This window comes from Cyclopterus lumpus, chromosome 16 (genome assembly GCF_009769545.1).
Source record: "Cyclopterus lumpus isolate fCycLum1 chromosome 16, fCycLum1.pri, whole genome shotgun sequence".
NCBI classification, from domain to species: domain Eukaryota; kingdom Metazoa; phylum Chordata; class Actinopteri; order Perciformes; family Cyclopteridae; genus Cyclopterus; species Cyclopterus lumpus.
In genome coordinates this window covers 14,930,480-14,950,337 of record NC_046981.1, presented here as the reverse complement: position 1 = coordinate 14,950,337, position 19,858 = coordinate 14,930,480, and the positions used below count along the sequence as shown (strand labels likewise).

At 43.0% G+C, this 19,858-nt stretch overlaps 1 protein-coding gene across 1 annotated transcript; it reads right to left on the bottom strand.

Annotated features, from left to right (window-relative positions):
• Positions 1–12,630: 12,630 nt before the first annotated feature.
• On the bottom strand, positions 12,631–14,610 carry utp11 (UTP11 small subunit processome component). Its single transcript, XM_034553668.1, has 8 exons — positions 14,414–14,610; positions 14,193–14,254; positions 13,983–14,085; positions 13,741–13,860; positions 13,468–13,561; positions 13,218–13,348; positions 12,996–13,106; positions 12,631–12,908 (listed from the first exon to the last, which is right to left on the bottom strand). The coding sequence occupies exons 1-8, from the start codon at positions 14,471–14,473 to the stop codon at positions 12,825–12,827; spliced, it is 765 nt and encodes a 254-aa protein (XP_034409559.1). The 5' UTR covers positions 14,474–14,610; the 3' UTR covers positions 12,631–12,824.
• Between the last annotated feature and the right edge of the window lie 5,248 nt (positions 14,611–19,858).

Here is a 19,858-nt window from a genome sequence, read left to right as displayed (position 1 = left end):
GACACATATGAGAGAACTTCATAGGCTCAAAGGTCACCTGGGCCACTGTGATGTAACAAGCCCGTGTGGAATGCCAGGGGGTCGTTCTGGTCGAAAACCTTGAGTTTGTCAACCGCTCAACCCTCCAAGCATCGTGACACACCCGAGCGGGCCAAGCAATGTGCCACCCCCGTCAGCACCCTGTGGTATCAGAGACCTCCCCACCCTTGGGTCTCATTCACACAAACCCACACAAGGGCGTACGCAGACAACAGCCATCTCTGATGCCCTTCTGATTCTCTGCGTTGGCATTTAGCTGCAGAAGTTGAGTGTGTGCGCGCGTATACTTGTGCCAGTGTGTGTGCGTGTGTTTGTTTCGGTGGAGCAGTGTGCAGCAGAAGGTGTGTGTGTGTGTGGGGGGGGGGTGCTGCGATGACAAGAGTTGTGGTGCAGATGTCCCCACAGCCAGCGGAGCCTCATGAATGGCAACTGTTGTGATGGTGACGGGGAAACGCGTTGGAGGCCTGGCCTACGCACTCCAGTCATCTGAATGGCTGGAATTCAACTTGTCAAAAAGACAAGCTCATGCGTGCAGACTGGAAACAATGTGCCCTCTTTATTACTTACTTTCTCTCTCTCTCTCTCTCTCTATCTTTCCATCCCTCTCTCTCGCTGCCACTCTCACTCTTTATTACTCACTTTCTCTCTCTCTCTCTCTATCTTTCCATCCCTCTCTCTCGCTGCCACTCTCACTCTTTATTCCTTGCCTTTGAATCATTCCCCCTCTGCAAACATAGATGTAATATTCATTGTGCAAATCGTTCATCGTAGCTTTAAAATTGTCGTTGAGCACCAAATATGATGTAATATATAAGACAAAAAACCCCGAAAAAAAACAATTGATTCATTCTTGATAATGCATCAAATTAAGCAAATTATTCTGAGAGGATGAAGCACATTCTATTGAAACAAAGGAACAAAGATTGATAGGAAGTCACGGGGTAATTAATTTGTAGTGGAAATGTTATGATTGATCTATTGATTATCTGTCCAGTGCTCCGGCCCTTTTTAACAGCAGACATACGGCTTCACTCAGGGGACCATGAAGCTGGGGCCTCAGAGACACACACACACCAAAGGTCCATCTATTTACCAATCCAACTATTGGGACAATGAGACAAAGGAGAGACAAGACCAGGTTGTCTCTTCAAGCTCCGTCCTATTAAACATCTGTTCGGCCAATCTAAGAAGTCGATGCTTCGTCAAACACATTTTAAGGCTCTCGGACTGTTTAGATCTTTGAATTTATTGTCACATATCAGCATTTTTCAGATGAAATTATGTCACTGATATTCAATTCACAAAAGACACAAGGGGAAAGTAGTAGTACTAAGAAACTAATTTTCCAGATGAAAGTAAATCTTCCGCTGCTCAGTTTGCTCTAGATTTTCTTTACAGTACTCAACATCAGATAAAACTGAGAGCACTGATTGCCAAAAGACGCACACCACCATATCGTACTCAGAGTTGTATCAGTCACAGGGTGCCGATACTATTAGCTTTACCAAAAAACAACAATGAATTTACAACAGCTTTACCAAATGTGTGACCCAAGCTTATTCCATGAGGATATATTAAACATCTTGAAGTTCTGTGAGATACCATTATGTACCTTGTTCCACAGTGAAGTGGTGAGCCAGACTACAGTGAAGTCCTTTATCATGACTTTACAAACAGATAAATCACTCAGCTCTGACCCACACAGTCTCACACAGTCTCTCTCTCTCACACACACACACACACACACACACACACACACACACACACACACACACACAGGAGCGACAGACAGTAAAAGTCCGACGTGTCCCAAGAGAGACCAAGAAAAGGATTCTTGTTTGAAACAGGAAGGGGTTATTGTTCACTAGATGCCAGGGCGTGGGCATCCAGGCACAGATTAGCTTCAGGGAAACATTATCTCTCTGGGCCAGTTTGCAAGACCCAGTCTGGCCTGGCTCGGCACAGTTTGGTCATCTAGGTACTTTATGTTCTGAGTGGCTCTTGTCCTCCATAAGGAACAAAGTGCTGGCTTGTTGGAGAAACCCGGAGGGGTGAGTCCCTGCTCTCCTCCCACCTTCTCTCCTCCCTGCTTCCCCTCCTATCCTCACCCCTGGCCCCCGGACCAACTGCGAGGCTGCTGGAGTTCAAGCCTGGCCACGTGTTGGCCATTACACTCCCACAATGACCTTGTTGAGCTCAACATTTAGAGTCTCATAAAAACATTATTGTTCAACTCCTGGGATCATTTGTACCACAAAGACACAGAGAAAATCAAAATGTTAACCCCTCGGGGTTTTGCGTAGGCACATTTTTCAGATTCTGCCCCTTCTCTCCCTCTCTGCCCAGCCACCCTCCCGGTACCACATTGTGCCCACACTGACGTACTTCCCATCGATGCCCACATGCCACTCCTACACCAGCACATTCAGATATGAAGAAGGCTGCTTGGTCAAAACACTGCCCCATCAAACAGCCATTTTGTGTTTTGTACTATAAAGAACAAAACCACCAATAATATCCATTCTCTTTTGCACACATCACAATTTCAGCCTTTCTCCTCTCAATGTATTGTCTTTTGGCCACTAATGTTCCTGCTTGTCATCTATTCTTCTGTCCGTCCGTCTATCCTTCCTTCCATTATTCAGATGCGTAACTATGGACCCATAACAGCTAAAAGTCTCTAATGGTCATTTAGTCTCTAAATATGTCCTTTTCACATTGGCTGGGTGCATGTACCTGCTAAGTGAATGGGCAAGGTCGTGCCAGCCTATTAGCCATATTAAAAACCAACCCATTATGGTAATTGCAGAGGTCTAATGCATGTACAGGTTGCTTAGCGCCCATGTCTTAGCTCTGATAGATGACTCAGTGATTAGCATTGAAAGGTACATTGTAGTGCAGCAATGCTGCACTACAATGTACCTCTACTGTGGATACTTAGGTCAGTTACGCATGTCCCTGACCAAATGTTTGCTGCTGGGAATCAGAGTGACCTCTATGGACAAGGGCATTCGTTATTCACTGTGACAATGACAAAGAAAAGGTACTTTTTTTAAGGGCTGAAAAGCATATTTAATTTACATTTGGCCGTCAGGACATAATTGTGGATAGAGATTAGGGAAGGCACATGTTTCCTTCTCATTACCTAACCTAACAAAAGTGGACTCAAGAAGCACATGTAAATGTAGAAACTGTACATACTGGGTTCTGATTATCTACTACAACACACCGACAGTCAAAAGAACAGCGCATGACACATTTATAATTATTACATTTTTAAAAAATTAAGTAATTAGTACTGCTCAACATATTTCCTTTTTTTATAGTGAAGAATCACATTTGATTATTATGTATGTAAATATGTCAGAATTTCAAAAGCAATACAAATTTGAAATGGAAGATATGGGAGGGAGGTGGCAAGAACCCTCGGTCATACTGATGAGTGTTAATATTAAACAACAAGTTTTTCATTTAGAAATCCATAAGGGAAATGCTTTGCCTTGAGTATCCAAATCACATTTCATTAAATTTTACCATCTGTCCTGAACCACCAGCACCCTTCCCAATCCCCGTTTTACTCCCAATCCAGAGCTCCCATCCCCTGCTCTATGAGCGGCCCTGACTGGGTCTCTCAGGGAAGGGAGCACATTCTCCTTTCATCCCCTCTTAGAGGACAAACATCAGTCCCATCACGCCGCCCATCCATATTCATGAGCCGCTTATAAATATCTGATAGCAGCCTTGCTACAGCTGTTTTGCTGGAAGAGCAACGTAAAGCGTCTCACACATACATACACACACATTCAAACACACACAACACACACACGCACGCACGCACGCACACACGCACACACACACACACGTTTTGACCAGAAAGCATGTGCATGTGCACATACACACACATTTAAATTGTGCGTATTGTTCTTGTTCACATACACACATGCATCCACTGGGCGGAGGCCAGATATCGGCCCCACATCTCCCAGTGGTTCTACCTGCCTGGCCCCCTGATAGCATCGGCTCATTGCAGGGCTATCGCTCTCTCCCGTTCTCTCTTGCTGGCTTTAATTAAAGCGTAAATGTGACTGCAAAATGAGAGAGGAATCCCTAAGTGCCGTGTTTACCTCCTCTCTGACAGGGCTCATGCTTATCAGTGAGGCGAGAGTATACTGGAGCCAAGAGACAGGGACTTCTCAAAGGCCTGAGTAATCGCTCAGGCCCCTCTGCCTCAATCACACACACACACACACACACACTTCTCAACCTCAGCATCACCCGTCTTGTGACGCCTCTCTTCCTGTTTTGATGCATGTGGAATACAAATGCTTCACATTGGTTCTCATCAATTGCAGGACTTTAAATGATCTAATGAAACATACAGTAAGTACCTAAATCAACATTTGTGACACCTCATTAAGACAAAACAACATAACAGTGTGTGAAAAGGGAATTTCCTGTGTTCAGTCATGTGGCTATAGTGAGTCATGCTAATTATTATTCTATTAATTCCAAACAAACAAAGACTTTTCACTGTTGCTGGAACATTTCACTTTCTGTGTGCCAGAGGATTTTTTTCCTGGAAAAAGGTAATTGACACCCAGGTGTTTAGAACAAGGAGTGCAAATGCTCATAAACTAGTATAATTTGTATCACTAATGTGCTACATGGAATTTTGAGAGAAAAAGCAATGCAAAAGAAGATGTTAATGAAAATGCTGCAAATGTATTAAATGCTAAATGTAGTGCAGTGCGCTATACGGGGAATCGAGAAAACGTCGAGCTCGCGGGCTGTGAGGGAGAGCAGAAAGCAAATATGTGGCTTTTTACCAGCTAAATGTTCCACTACGCTCACCAGCTCGCTTGTGCTGGAAACAATTCTGATGCGTGTACCAAAACTGCATTTTTGTTGTTGCTGTAAAACCAAAACAATGAGCTGAATCAAGATGCTAAAATGCTCCGTAGAGCCGAGGAGCAACGCAGTCGCACAATAATTCACTGTGTTCGTCTCTATGAGCTTCCACATTCATTTCATCCATTGCTAGCATAAAAATATTGATTACAGCAGTATTTTATCTCTATGCAAGATAAAAAGCTGTCTTGCATTTTTATATGTATAAAGAGGAGCATTGCAGGAATTTACAATGCAAAATCCTTGGGAGAGGAAAACAGAAGGGGGCTTTCTTTTTTCCAGATTAGAACAGTGATATGAACACCTCCCTATCAATGACTACTCGTGGCTTCCTAATCACATTCCTGCAACTGATACTAAGGCAGAAACAGGACGTGAGAGGGAGGGTGAACAAGAAGAAGGGAAAGGAGAGAGAGACGGAGAGAGAGAGAGAGAGAGACAGAGACAGAGACAGCTAAAGGCACAATCTTGGTAATCAAATGGCACAATCCACTGCATGCTTAGTGTGGCAGAGATAGAGCGACAATATTCAGAGGTGACATTGCAATCAGCGGACAATACTGGCACGGGTTTCCGCACTTTAAGAACCGTACAAGCCCCAAAACTGCACTTGTGAAGAATATTTATGGTGTTACTTTTCTTTTGATTCCTTATTTTATTTTTTATTTACTGGTACCTAACCCCTCCAGTCGCTCGTCTTCTCCTCCAACTAATTAAAAACATTCAAATTGCTGATGCCGGCAAGAAAAAAAAACACATTTTGCTTCGGTTCTGAAGAATATCTTTGTTCTGTTTCCAATACAAATAGAAGGAGATTTAAATATTGCTCCTCTGGAGTGTGGCTGTGGAGGAGAGAGAGAGAGAGAGAGAGAGAGAGAGAGAGAGCTGGAGAGTGTGCATCTGTGTGGTGAGCCGCGATTGCTTGTGCACATGGAAGGATGAGGAATTGTGTGAGCTTGTATGTGTGTGTGACACTGTGTGTGTTCCCAGTGGGTATTCCTGTTCCTTGTGTGGAGTACAGTTAAAGCGAACAATATGCAGTGCTGCACTGCACCCTATGCAGCGGGATACTACAGAACATCAACAAAAGACAGACCACAGGATGTGTAGAGGAATCTGGATTCTACTACTACCTCACTTTTGGAAATGGTCAACGATGCCACAAGCTCTCAGCCTCAAAAGGTCTTGAAAGTCAACGGCAAACCAAAATGAAGGCGCAAAAGATGGCTCAGATAGGCCAGTGGCCTGAACCACTAATTGGAAGAGACAACAGAATGCATTCAGTTGAACTGCGCACTACAACAGGTGCATTATTGTTTCATAATTCAGCCATCCAAATAAAAGCACAAGGACAAAATAGAGGGGGGAATAATGATAACAACACATACAATTCACAGGAAATACATCAGAAGTTGCAGTAGAGTAACGGGTGCAGTAATATTAAATTACACTTAAGCAGAAGAGGAGGAGGAGGAAATTGAAGCGTAACAGAGGTGGAATATAAATTTAAAAAACAAGAAGAGGAAGAAAAAAAAAGAAAAGAGGAGGAAATGTAAATAGAAGGTGAAGAATTGAAAAGAGAAAGGGGAGGGAAGGCTGAAGCTAGCTAGCTTTCCTCATTAGCCATGCAGAGCATCTTGGCTCTGCTCCCACACCTCCCAGCTCATCATCGCCTGGGCCCTGGCTGCCAGCGCACCCCCACCACCATGAGCCATCCCTCCCCTTCCAGCCCCTATAATCACACCCGCAATCGCAGCCCCTAATTAGGTTAATTAATTTGTATCAGCCCTTGTAGGGACTTGGCTGATGAGGCAGTCGTAATAGCAGCAGCGATCGGGGCCCCTGCAAAAAAAGAAAAAATAATAGAAAAGATAAAGAGGAAAAAAAGATCTGATGCAAGCCTGTCAGTGACAAGACAGGACTATAAACCACGGGGTCACGTTTACCTCCCCACCCCCAACCTTTCTCTCAACTATGTCTTTTCTTCCCTCTAACCTAACACATCCCTTCCCCCTGCTCTTATTATTATCCAACAGGGGTGACACTGACACGTAAATACTGATCTATAACTCATCGTCTGACATTGTGTCCACTGGAATGAAAAGATCCTGTAAAATAATAATAGAGTCGGCCTATAATAATTGAGTCTGCATCTTCTCAGTGGCACACTTCAATGCTTACAGAAGTGTTGTGTTTTGCTTGTTTGTTGACACTTTGGCAGTCTGTCGTGGTGTTCCAAAAGTGGGGGGAAAAAGTGTGCGGTATGATAATGATTATCTTGGCGGTTTGTCTCTGTCGTCGTCAGAGAGACCGATTGAAGCATCGCATTACAATCAGCGGCCCTCATCGCCCCTCATCAGGCCACTGACGAACAAACTCTGATTAACACCCCCATCTGATTACTGCAATCACCCAGGCTAACCACGCACATGCACTGTCCCCCACCAGCGCGCGCGCGCACACACACACACACACACACACACACACACACACACACACCATACGAGGCGCACGTGTACACAAAGAGTAGCTCTCATCACGCATTGCCACGCATTTGCCAACAAATTTGAGAGACAAAAAAAGTGCATGGAGGGAGCAGAGTGTGTATGTGTGAAAGACAGAAGTAGAAATGAAGAGACTGAGAATATTATAATGAAGCGTAACAGTGCTTGACGAAGGAGGGAACTAATGAGCAGTTTTCACACCTGAAGTATCAAACCCAAGTACAGTGTCCGGTGTGCGTGTGTGTTGCCAGAGTAATGCCCCCCCACCCCCATACACTAGAACTGGGTGCGTTCAATTGTGATGCAAGCAGACACATGCATAAATATACACACACACACACACACACACACACACACACAGAGAGAGAGACGCGCAATCTCTGGCAGACAATGACACGGGTAGGCTGCGAGACAAGGACAGATCCGGTAGTTAAAGCGTAATGAACACGTCCCCGAGGCGCGCGCCTGGCATTCCCCTGAATGATGGACTGACAGTAATACCGGGGCAGATGGGTGCCCTCCACGCCCCCTTCAACACCACACACACATGTACACACCCTCCCCCTGGTCTATCCTGTCCCTCTCTCCTGCAGAGAGATACCCCCTGTAGGTCTGATATGTGGAGGTTGGAGGGGATGAGGGAGGGGGGGGGGGGGGGGGGGGGACCAGGGGTGCTGTGTGTGTGTGTGTGTGTGTGTGTGTGTGTGTGTGTGTGTGTGTGTGTGTGTGCACCTAGAGGTGGGGGTGAAGGGGGCACGAGTATGAGGCCCCCGTCATGATTTAGGCTCCCATGCAAATTTAATCAATTCGAGTACCTCTCGCCAACCAGGCCTCATTAGCGGCAATTTAAAAAGGGGGCTCTGTGATCCCCACCTCACTGCATGAGCCAGACATTCAACTCAGGCACACACGCACATGCACACACACACACACACACACACAAACATGTTAAGATACACACACATGTCCAAATACTCACGCACAAGTACACAAAAAAGCACACGTCAGGGGCACTGTCAGGACTGTAAAGATTTTCCTTCAGACGTCTTCCCCCTGGCATGGAGAGACCCTGCCTGCACGCCGAACCCCCCTCTTCTGTCCCTCCGCGCTATCCACTACTTCAAAAGCCCCATGACACCCAGCTTCAAGTTAAAGGGGAGAGGGATCTGAAGATAAAGACTACCTCTCATCCCCCCACCCCTTGCATTCTGAGACACCCTCCCAACACTCAAACCCCAGGCTATACCTCTCTCTTCTCCCCACCTCTCGCTCTCCAACTCTCTGTAATTGGGGGATCGATTAGTATTGTCCTTAGCCATCCTTAACCTTGGCTCTGTGCGCTGGCTTTGGAGCAGGGCAGAGCTGTGTTGGTGAATGGGGAGGGTGGGGGTGCAGCACTTGTGGTTTGCAAGGATCAAGTGCTAGGTTAAAACCATGTGGGGAGGTGATAGTGCTTGTGACCATATTGTATTCTGTATCATCTAATATTAAAAGGAAATGTGACCACAAAATGAAAAAAAAAAAAAACCTAAGTTTGGTACACGAATATTATAGTAAAATGCTTTTTTTTTTTATTTGCTCAGATATTTATATCTCTGAGATTTATGCTGCCACCCCAATACAATTGAGGTCAAAATGTTAATATTATGTTTTAAAATGTAACAGTTACATCACTTTCCAGAAACCGTGTCCCTGTCACTCTGGGCAATGCACAGGACGTACTGTCCACAGCTCTCATGGGGACAATGCTTCAGCAGGAAGTAGTTCCAATGGAAACTGTTCATACTGAGGTCTGTAGAATAACTAGCACATCGTCTCTTGAAAGAAGGATGACATTTTCAATACTGCAAGTAGCAAGAAGGGAGTTTTGTTCACTTCTACTTTATTGGGCTGGTGGCGGAAAATCTCAGCGATACACATCTCAAAACCTGGGAAATTAAAACCAAATGTATAAGTCAGTAAAATACACGCATGTTAAGTGGGAGAATATATTTTTTGTAATTTGCATGAACTGACCCGTAGATAAATATATTAATCAAAGCATCTAAAAGGTTTATCTTTGCTATAACTGACACCATAAAGCTGCAAACAATGCAAGTTTATCTCAAATTTAAAATATAGTACAGCATTAAATACATTGGCGTCAAAGAAAAGGATCACAAAATGTTCCCCTAATTTAAAGGAGTGTTTTTTTCATTAATATGTGCAATAACTAAACTTGTAGAACAGAGATCCATTGTTTTGTACCCCTTCTTAACCAGGCCACACTTACTCTCAGTTACTATATTTCAGGGTCAAAGTCATACGCTGCAGCTGTGCGACTACACAGCACTCCATTTCTAACTGCCCCCCATTCCAAAAATGACTATTTGTTAGCAAACCTCCAGGGTCATTAACTTAAGAGATGCCTTTGTGGGGGACAGGATGGCCTGTGCCAGTCGTCAAATGAGTTATGAGGCTTTTGACAATAGAGAAATGTCTGTCTATATCTTTAAAATCAGAAGGTCGCCCACTGCGCCCACCCCGGAGCCCTGCCACCGCATCCCAGCATAAGAGTCCCGTTGCTGCGTTGGAATGAAAGAAGAGCTTGAGGAGGAACAGGGGCCTTTCTGTGTCTTGGGTCACACAGTCGGATAGGGGTCCCGGAACTGCGCACACAGTGTTTTGACCCCTGGGCTCTCCTCAGCGACCTCGACCCCCTCGGCTTATGGATGCTGGGCCCAAGGGTCCCGAAACACGCACACTTTCTCAGCTGTGTGACGCAGTAGCAGAGGGCCGGGAGAGTGGGAGGAAGGGGTAAGTAAGGAGGGCGGGGCGGGGAGGAGAGTTGGCCAAAGGACGTCAATCACTTTCTGTTACTGGGTACGCCACAATTCTGACATGAATGGTCAACACCGAAATGCCACTGGGAGGACTTTGCCGTCCCTTATGTGCATTCATATACTGTATATGTACGTGTACAATATGTCTTATACTATATATATATATATATACTATATTTTTGAATTTAAAAAGAATGACATCAACAGTCATACTGTAATTAGGAAACTGCTGAGTTTTAAATGAGAGGAACCCGTCCAAGCAGACACCCACCGTTACATTTCCCCTGTTTTTGGCCCGTCATGAGGTGTTGGCTTACCTTTGCTCTGGTCAGCAGTGTTTGGGCCAAGGCCTCTGGTCTCTCTCCTCCAGCCGCTCCACCTCTCACTGCGCCCGGTGACATTTCTGGCTGGCTCCCTCTCTCCCCTCTTCCCCTCCACTGGCTCCCAGGAGAGGCTGATGGATGGGCCCTGTTTATGAAGCTGCTGCCACCACAGTGATCAATCAAACCTGAGTCACTGTGGCGCCAGGTCTTCAGTCTATTTCCCACTGTAGGCTGGAGGAACCACACGTACTGTGTGTTAGTACTCGCGGCATGCACATGCATGGCCACATTGAGGTTAATGGAGAAAGACCGCACTGTAAAGAACTAGAAAAGGATACATTTGGTGAAAAATATTGAAACGGGCTTGCCTCATCTGCAATGTGGTACCTCAGTTCATGGAGTACTTCACTTGTCAGGGCAGGGACGGATGGCAGGAGGAGCAACTGAAGAGTTGGCCTTAGTAGTAAACCAGGGATCGTTTTACAATGAGACATCTAAACTAATCCCCACTCCACCATGGCACTCGGGCAAACTGATCAGCACACGCACACACTTTCTTGGGAAGTCTAATTAGCCAAAGACGACTTGCCTGTTTGAGCTGGAGAGTCTTGGGAGAACAGAACGATGTAAGGAAGACATGGCAAATGACAGCTCCTGTAGGCTTTTATCACAGAATACATTTTTGACAAGTTGCAGGTGTAATTAATTAAATTGGTGACGGTTGAAATCCATTTAGCGGCTTCAATTTCTGGCTCTGGTATTGTGCATGCTGGCTCGCTGTCATGGCTTACTGGGACACCTGGATGTAACACCTTTGCTTTTCTTTCAATGTCAACATCTCTGCTGTGAAGACGAAAAAAAGGCCTAGGAGTATGGGCACTGATTTGGTTAATAAATAATAAGATATCTGATGACCTGTAGCAAACCTAAGGCAGCATCACATCAAGATAAGAGTGAGAATAAACTGTAGAAACAGGTGTAGCTCCAACAATAGTTACATTTGTCTCTCAAGGGAGCCTATCACCAGAGCTATTTTTGCATAAGCACAGCTGTAGCTAATAAAATAAAATGCCGGGAATTTTGATTAAAGTGAGCTAATGAGCAAGCATTGACAATAGTAGTATTATCAATGCAAGCTAACTGTCCCCTAAATCATAGTTAATGTTATTAGCTGCAGCTGGGTCTACCCGGCTGTGACATGTGAGAGGAATGCAGCATCCTAAATCAAAGCCTGTACCTAAGGTGTGTCCCTCAAAAACTTAAGCTGAACCTGTGCCTCCACTACACAAGAGTCCGGCCTCACATTCACGGACTATACATGTGCATTTGTGGTCTAAAAATATTTTTAAAACACAAATTACCGTCAAACTGACAAGTAAACTCAGATAAATATCCCCGTGGGATTAACAACATATCATGGCGGGAGTTTAGTCCGGCTCCAATTCGTTAATTGGAGTGACATTTTCACTGCTTCACATCATGTCTTTTACTAGTGACTGATGAACACATTAATTCAAATATCTAATAAATATGACAATGACATGCAATACTTTCTGACTTAATGAGACAACCTGAATGCAACCAATTTGCCTGCAATGAGCTGGGGGATGGTGAGGGATAACAACGGTGTGTCTTTCAGATTTTGGCAGAAAAACAATGCATCTTAATGGCTTTCTTGGGGATGCCTTTGAAATGGAACATCAGTTAAAGTTATGACAGGTTTGAAATTTGGATGAGGGGGTTCAGGTCCTGTTTCCAACCTTCTAAACTAGAGAGCCGTATGTGAAACAGGCAAAGACAGAGCACGTCAGTGACCATCAAACCACAATTAACCTCTGAAGTCTAAAGGTTGGGTCATAATAAGTGACTTCAAGCTCTTTGTTTTCTCGAAGCATATTCCAGTGCCTCGAGCCACCAACAGATCCCCCCCCCCCCCCTAATAATGTGATAAAGAACACTAATGCCACCTACTGGTACAAAACAAAATACAATCTACTGCCACAATTCTAATGGAATGTAAGTCAAGAAACCACATTAATGTTCTTCTGATATTTATTTGAAAGAAACAAAAAGTCATTGATAAATATGTACAAAATTGCAACAACATTTGAGGGAAAGAAAATTATCCCAAGTCTGTGGTCTTTGTTGCGATCTAGAAGTCCATTATTTTACCAATATCTCATTGGAAAACGTGGTGATTTCTTCTCAGCATGATGATTACTCCCCTCTCAGCGCTTCCTCTTGGCATCAAACTTGTAGATGGCTGCAGCCTTGGGCGTCTCCTTTTTTACCTTCACTTTCTTGTTCTTATCCTGGTGCACAGAGAAAGGAAAAGTTAAGACAGTCATTTGAAATTGAAAGCAAAATGCCTGTTGTGATGAAGAACATCTTCTCCTCACCTGTAGGTCCTTGCGGGTCTGAATCTTCTGGCTGATTACAAACATTTTCTTTTCTCTGTCAATCCTCTGGGAAAGGATCTTATACTGGTGATTCCTCTGCTTGGCCAACTTCTACAGTCAGTAAGGAGAAAACATGAACCATCAGTGGGTATGTCGTATGTATTCCGTTTAGACGGTCACGCTGCAAATGAAGCTGAACTGCAATGCATTATAAACACACACCGCCAAACTGTGAGGCTCTACAGCTCCCTGGATGCTCTTGGTCTCCAGCGTTTTCAGAGTTGGTCTGTTGAACACTCTGTCAACCAGCTCAGGAGCTGTGTCCAGGTGGTTTGCCAGGTCAAATGACTGCACTGAGGGGAGACAGAAAAACGCTCATTGAAACTTTTCTGGTAACCTAATAACTTTGAAAGCCCACAAAGACAAGGACGTTCGTTCACATCGTAAATAACTACTGTACATGTATATTCACCTTCCGCCGTGGAACCCACAAAAAATGTATGCTTGTTTCTTTGTTTGCTGTCTGCATCCAGAAGATGGAGCTCTCCTTTCATCCTCTCAATTTTCTAAAAGAAGAAGAATTATTTACACGGGTAATGGCTGTAATCTGTACTTTTTATTTTCAGTGCATAATTAAGTCCATTTTTGTTGTGTTCTTTTATTCAAAATGTTGAAGTGTTAAATCAAGCTAGTCAGGCACAAGAGGTTATCCAAGCATGCTCTATTGCGGGAAAAATAAACCTACCGTAGCCTCTGCAACTCTTTTCATCTCCACATATTTGATATCCTGCGTCCTCATCACTTTCTTCTGCTCCTCCGTCATCGCCACTTCCTCATTGGCTTTTTTCATTATGTGAACTCCATCCTGATAACATGCCACAAAACAAGACAAGCATATTAAAATCATTCAGCCACAGAGATCACATGATTGGGATTCATAAAGGGCAACTCATGTTCTCTGCCTTGTGATGCTGACACATCTCTTACCTGCAGCTGAGAGCTGATCATCTTGTAGTAAAACTCATCTGGGTTCTTATCCAGAGCTTTCCTTCGCAGAGCAGCAAGGGAGTTCTCTTTCTTGTGGTAATCCCTTTAAAACACGCAAATAAATCAATTACAAAACGTATTCCTCGACAACGTGACATTAAAAGTCCAATCCAAACATAAGACATGTGTCTTAAACTTCATTAAACTCACTCTGCGCGGAGTTTGTAGTCTTTCTTCTTCTCCAGCAATCCCAAATGTTTCCTGAACTCAGGCTGTTAGAACAAAAACGACACATTTAATTCAAGTTATACACACTCAGTGGTCATATTTACTTATCGGCATCACATGTAATACGTCAGTAATAACATGTAGGCGGCTCAAATGTTGCTAGCATGCTAACAAGCTAGCCAGCCAAACAGTGAAACGCTCACCTGAGATCTTTCATGGTGGTTTTTCTGTCGGGATTTCCACGCTTTCTTGAACGACGACATTGTGAAAAGATGTCCTCGAGCGTAACAAAACAAAATGTGTTAGTCAAAGCAGGTACGCGCGGAGCTTTTCGAAGCTGCGCAGACGCTGAAACCTTCTTGCTGCTTCGGGTCTAGCGCGAGAACATGTGGGTTCCTGGTTCCTGCCTGGTTCATCACACTGGGTTGTGTTTCATTTCCTTACCGCAGATTCGCAACTCAAGCCGCATTGAAACATACAATAATAGTATTATTACAAACATAATATTCCAATATTTATTTTTGGAACATTTGACAAGAAATGGAAACGAAATAAACGATTTTTAAATATAATAACGTGTTGTAATATTCGTTATTTGTTAATATTCGTCCTACGTGTTGTTGCAGAAGCGCGTAATAAACAGTAGGTGGTGCTGTTGCATACATTTAAAACGTTAGAGTGCACTCATAGTAGACGCAATAGCGGACTAAGTACATTAACTCAAGTAGCCTACTGTACCTACATACAGTATTTAAGTATTTGTACTGAACTTAAGTGTTTTCATGTTAAGCTACTTTATACCCACAGTACTCATTTCACAGGGTAAAGCGGTGTTTCTTACTCCCCCACATAAACTGCACAACTGCTTTGGTTACTAGCATAAAATAAATAAAAGATTGTAGCTACAAAACCAAACATATGGTACATTTATAAAATATTAACGTTTATCATGGATTTAACAGCGCTACAGTTGTATGATTTGCTACATATTCACCAGCTACAACAGCAAAATGCATCTCCCATGTTAATGCACATTCACACATTACTATTCATATAGTATTACATTCACAAAGGCCATTCTGCTGCAAAATTATACCTCTAATTAAATAAGGTTTTCAATGCAGGACCTTTACTCGTACCTTAACTTGAAAGTATTTTTATATTGTGTTGTGCTATTTTTACTTCAGTTAAGAATATGAATACCTCTTCATCTGCTAGTATTATGTGAATACATCATTTGATAATGAATAAATGGATGAGGTTTCAATAACTTTTGAACAACTAAATCATCCAATTTCCTTAATAATGTTTCTCATATGATCATGTCATGTCGATCAAGTTCAAGGCCCTGTAATATTCAATCTGGCTTTAGATATTCAAGACCTGAAGTATATAAACAAATAAACTGAATTGAATTGAAGGGAAAAAGGGTTTAATTATATTCATCAGAGAAGACCGATGCAATTTATCTGCCATTTTAAAAGTTGTATACAAGCCAGGCTTGGCACAGGTTTGGCTTAGAACAAGTGAGGGTCATCCCAGTGCTGCTGACTTCATATGTTTGGACTGCACTGTTCGTACAAATTATTTAGGTCATTATAATGAGGGCCTGCATTTGCCAGAGTGCACAGTTAACACTAATTGGTAACAAGTTTATGTTTTTCCAACAAGGACATTTATTGCGTGTTTCCGTTGGGGTTCCAGGCCCCTGTTCTGATTCCTGTCCAAACCAATAGAACGAAAAGAGATTACATAGAAACTCTGTAATTTTCCTTAAAACATTCTCACACACTTTTTCTCTCCGTTTTGAGAGGAGGGGGGGGGGAGCTCGTAGGAACTTGGACGACGAGGGGGTCTTCACTCTACACTGGGGGGAGAAGACTATCAAACTTTCTGACATGATATTTTGAGTAGCGGGTAGAAGACAAAGCCGCAATGGCACCAGTCTCCTAATCTCACCCAGACTTCCAACTCTTTGTGGATGGGAGAAGAAGCCTTTAGGACAGACAGTGATATTCCACTAAACAGACATTTTCCCCCCATGGCTGCTCACTATCCCCTCACCAACCGCGAGGAATTTGTTTTATATGTGTGAGATTTGCCCGGCATGTAGAATGTTTTGCGGGTGATTAGACCAATGAATGGGATCAGTGTTTCCACATTATGTCACAGGCTTGTTTATCAGTCTGATGCCAATCGACCCCGATTCCTGTGAAGGTTTCCGCCCAAGGTCCAACTGGTCCACCCAACCACTATCTAACGTGTTTAACTGGGCACAGACAGCTGCCAGAATTTAAAGGTACAAGTAATCAAATAAGTCTGCGTTACGACTTATTTGACTACTTACTGTTTAATTCATGGGAGTCTTTGTCATTACAAGTGCATTGCCTGGTGAGCTACGACAGGGGTAAATACTACTTTGGAAATCAGGGGCTTGTAGCAAGCTGATATAAGAGCAGGAGGACGAGAGGTTGTGGGTTTGTTCAGGGTCAGCAATGAAGGAATGCCCTTGTGGGGCAGATGCAGGTCCGTTTGGTTTTCTAATATGACCCTGTAAAAATAACACTGCTGACATGTTGTAAGACTGCTGCACTTGGGCTGAGCTCAGGGCTTTGGTATGTCTCCCCTGACCATGGTTGGTCCTCATCTGCAGCGAGACACCAGGCCAGCCCTGTTGAAAAATGCATGAGCCAGAAGTTCCTCCTGTGCGATGATTTAGACACGTCTCTTAAAATCAACACAAGGTACACGTTGGCTGTGAAGGAAACTACTGAAGCACAATTTTGAGGTACTGCTACTTTAATTTACCTCAACCTCAACCAACTACAACAGTTCAGTCCTTGATGCATTAGTATTAACGATCTAATAATGTAACATCAAATAATGTTACATTCAAATTGACCTTTTTTTTCCTGCAAAGTACTTTTATATCTGATACTTACTTAGTTCTTTTACTGAAGTCAAGGTTCTGAATACTTCTTTCACCCCTAGTTATTGGACATTCCCGGCCTAAGCTCCCAATATTCCCCTGTTCTTCTCGATGCCTGAGCCATACAGTAGATGCACTCCTGGGTGGGACTCTCAGCATCACCACAAACCCTTGTAAAACAAAAATTGTCTACAATTAAGTGCTAATGCAGTGCTTATTTTCCCTGCTTGAGATTTGAAGTGTCTATTATAGCATGAGTCGTTTTATACTAGACCATCACAGCAGTGAAGTGGCGAGAAGTGGATGGCTTTCAGATGAGGCAAAGCATCCGTCAAGTGATCCGTAAAAGAGCTGTTATCACCAATATCAACAAAGGGATCTTTCAGTTGATAGTTTGTCTCGATCGTATCTTTAAAAGCCATTTTAAAGATAATGCCCACTAATGCTACAAACGGTTTACAATTTATGACATGTCATTTAGCTGACGCTTTTATCCAAAGCGACTTACAATAAGTGCATTAAACCATGAGTACAAACTCAGAACAACAAGAATCAAGAAAGTACAATTTCTTCAATAAAGTTAATCTACAAAGTGCTATCAGTAAGAGACATTTAAGTGCTACTAAAGTGCTACTACGGCGCTACCTTCCCTATTCAAGGTATAGTCGAGTTGTCATCATTACTGTTCATACGCTGTTTCAAAAGGAAGGTTTTAAATCGAATTTGATTCTTAGAAAAAAAATCTTAAATAAAGTTACATTTGATTAGCAAAAGAATATTTATCAATTTCCATTTTTATACATTTTTATTTTTGTTCCTTTTACGTTCACTTCAATATAAACTTTCTCACCTTGAACTGATGCTTTGTAAGTTCCCCTTTATTAAGAGCTTCCCTTAAGAGCTCTATTAAGAGCTCTCTTTTCTTTTCTTTTTTACAGAGAAAGAAACAGTTAGAGAGTCATCAAGCCATTTGTCCCGTGATTAATTGACAGGCATCCATCCTCTAATTTGTTGCACACAGTCTGACAGGACCACGCCTCAGAGTGTAAAATTAGAATGTATAATTAAGGGGTTGTGAGGAATACAGGGGTCAGACCACGCATTCAGTTGTCACAGGGCCACGAAAGACAGGAGTCACATGTTTGAACAGTTGCTGGAAAAGATCTTCTGTGTTTAACGAGATATGCACGTCACACTTAGCAGCTGCTTTTGCATTTCAATTCAATTCAGTTTATTTTGTATAGCCCAATATCACAAATTACAAATTTGCCTCAGAGGATTTTACAATCTGTACACATACGACATCCCTGACCTTTGACCTCACATCGGATCAGGAAAAACTCCCCAAAAATAACCTTTCACAGGGAAAAAAGGGAAGAAACCTTCAGGAGAGCAACAGAGGAGGATCCCTCTCCCCGGATGGACAGAAGCAATAGATGTCATGTGTACAGAATGAACAGCATTACAAAGTTACATAAACACATTACATGAATATGACAATGTATGAATGGAACTCCAATCCATGAAACAGAAGGAGGTAGAGAGGAGGGGGCGGGGCATCAGCAGGGCCAAGGTGGGAGGCCGGCTCACCAGGCATCAGACACCTCCAGGTCCAATGGACCCTATGAGACGTGAAGTCACAACGACTCCGGGGAGGAAGCAGAGTTAATAAGGTGCAATGGAGAGATGTAAATTCATCCATAAGGAGAGAGAGAAGAGGAGAGAGGTGCTCAGTGTATCCTAAAACATCCCCCAGCAGCCTATAAGCCTATAGCAGCATATCAAGGGGCTGGACCAGGGCAAACCTGATTCAGCCCTAACTATAAGCACTATAAAACAGGAAAGTCTTAAGTCTATTCTTGAATGCGGTGACTGTGTCTGCCTCCAGGACTGAAAGTGGAAGCTGGTTCCATAAAAGAGGAGCTTGATAACTGAAGGCTCTTGCTCCCATCCTACTTTTTAGGACTCTAGGAACCACAAGTAGCCCTGCATTGAGTGAGCGCAGCTCTCTAGTGGGGCAATATGGTACTACAAGCTCCTTAAGATATGATGGTGCATCACCAATCAAGGCTTTGTAGGTGAGGAGAAGTATTTTAAATGTGATTCTTGATTTTACAGGGAGCCAGTGCAGAGCAGCTAATACAGGAGTAATGTGATCTCTTTTCTTAGTTTTTGTGAGTACACGAGCTGCAGCATTCTGGATCAACTGGAGGGATTTAAGAGACTTATTAGAGCAGCCTGATAATAAGGAGTTGCATTTCTAAAGACATAACACAAATTTACAATAGTGTTTTAACACTTTTAATTAAGTGTACCCAGTGTGACTTACATAATTAGTTATAGCATACTACGTTTATATTTTGTATTTTAAGGTTATTTTTGAAGCCACTGACAAACAGCCTTTTTTAATACCGTTTTTGTCATTTAGAGGTTGAGGAACCTGTTAGTTGATGGCCGATATTTATTATTTTGTGTCGACATTCACACCAACCCTTTTCATTGGAAGAAAATACTGAGAAAGGGATTTAGTGTGTCCTTCAGAAATGTTTCTATTTGTAATGGGCCATGTATAAACCCCAAATGCAACATAGTAGGTGCTAATAGGTACTGCACATAATTGTTTGTTGGTATCAATACTCTGATTTTGAATTAAGCCCCTTTAAAGTGATGAACACTTTATGACATTTTTTTTTACCCAACAATATTTTATATTCTGAAA

Bases quoted from the DNA above. Each gene is read 5' to 3' on its own strand.
- utp11 (XM_034553668.1), bottom strand. From the start codon at position 14,473: ATGTCGTCGTTCAAGAAAGCGTGGAAATCCCGACAGAAAAACCACCAT. The intron at 14,255-14,413 runs GTGAGCGTTTCA...TTGTTCTAACAG, and splicing joins ACCACCATGAAAGATCTCAG to CCTGAGTTCAGGAAACATTT. The intron at 13,861-13,982 runs GTAAGAGATGTG...GCATGTTATCAG, and splicing joins TGATCAGCTCTCAGCTGCAG to GATGGAGTTCACATAATGAA.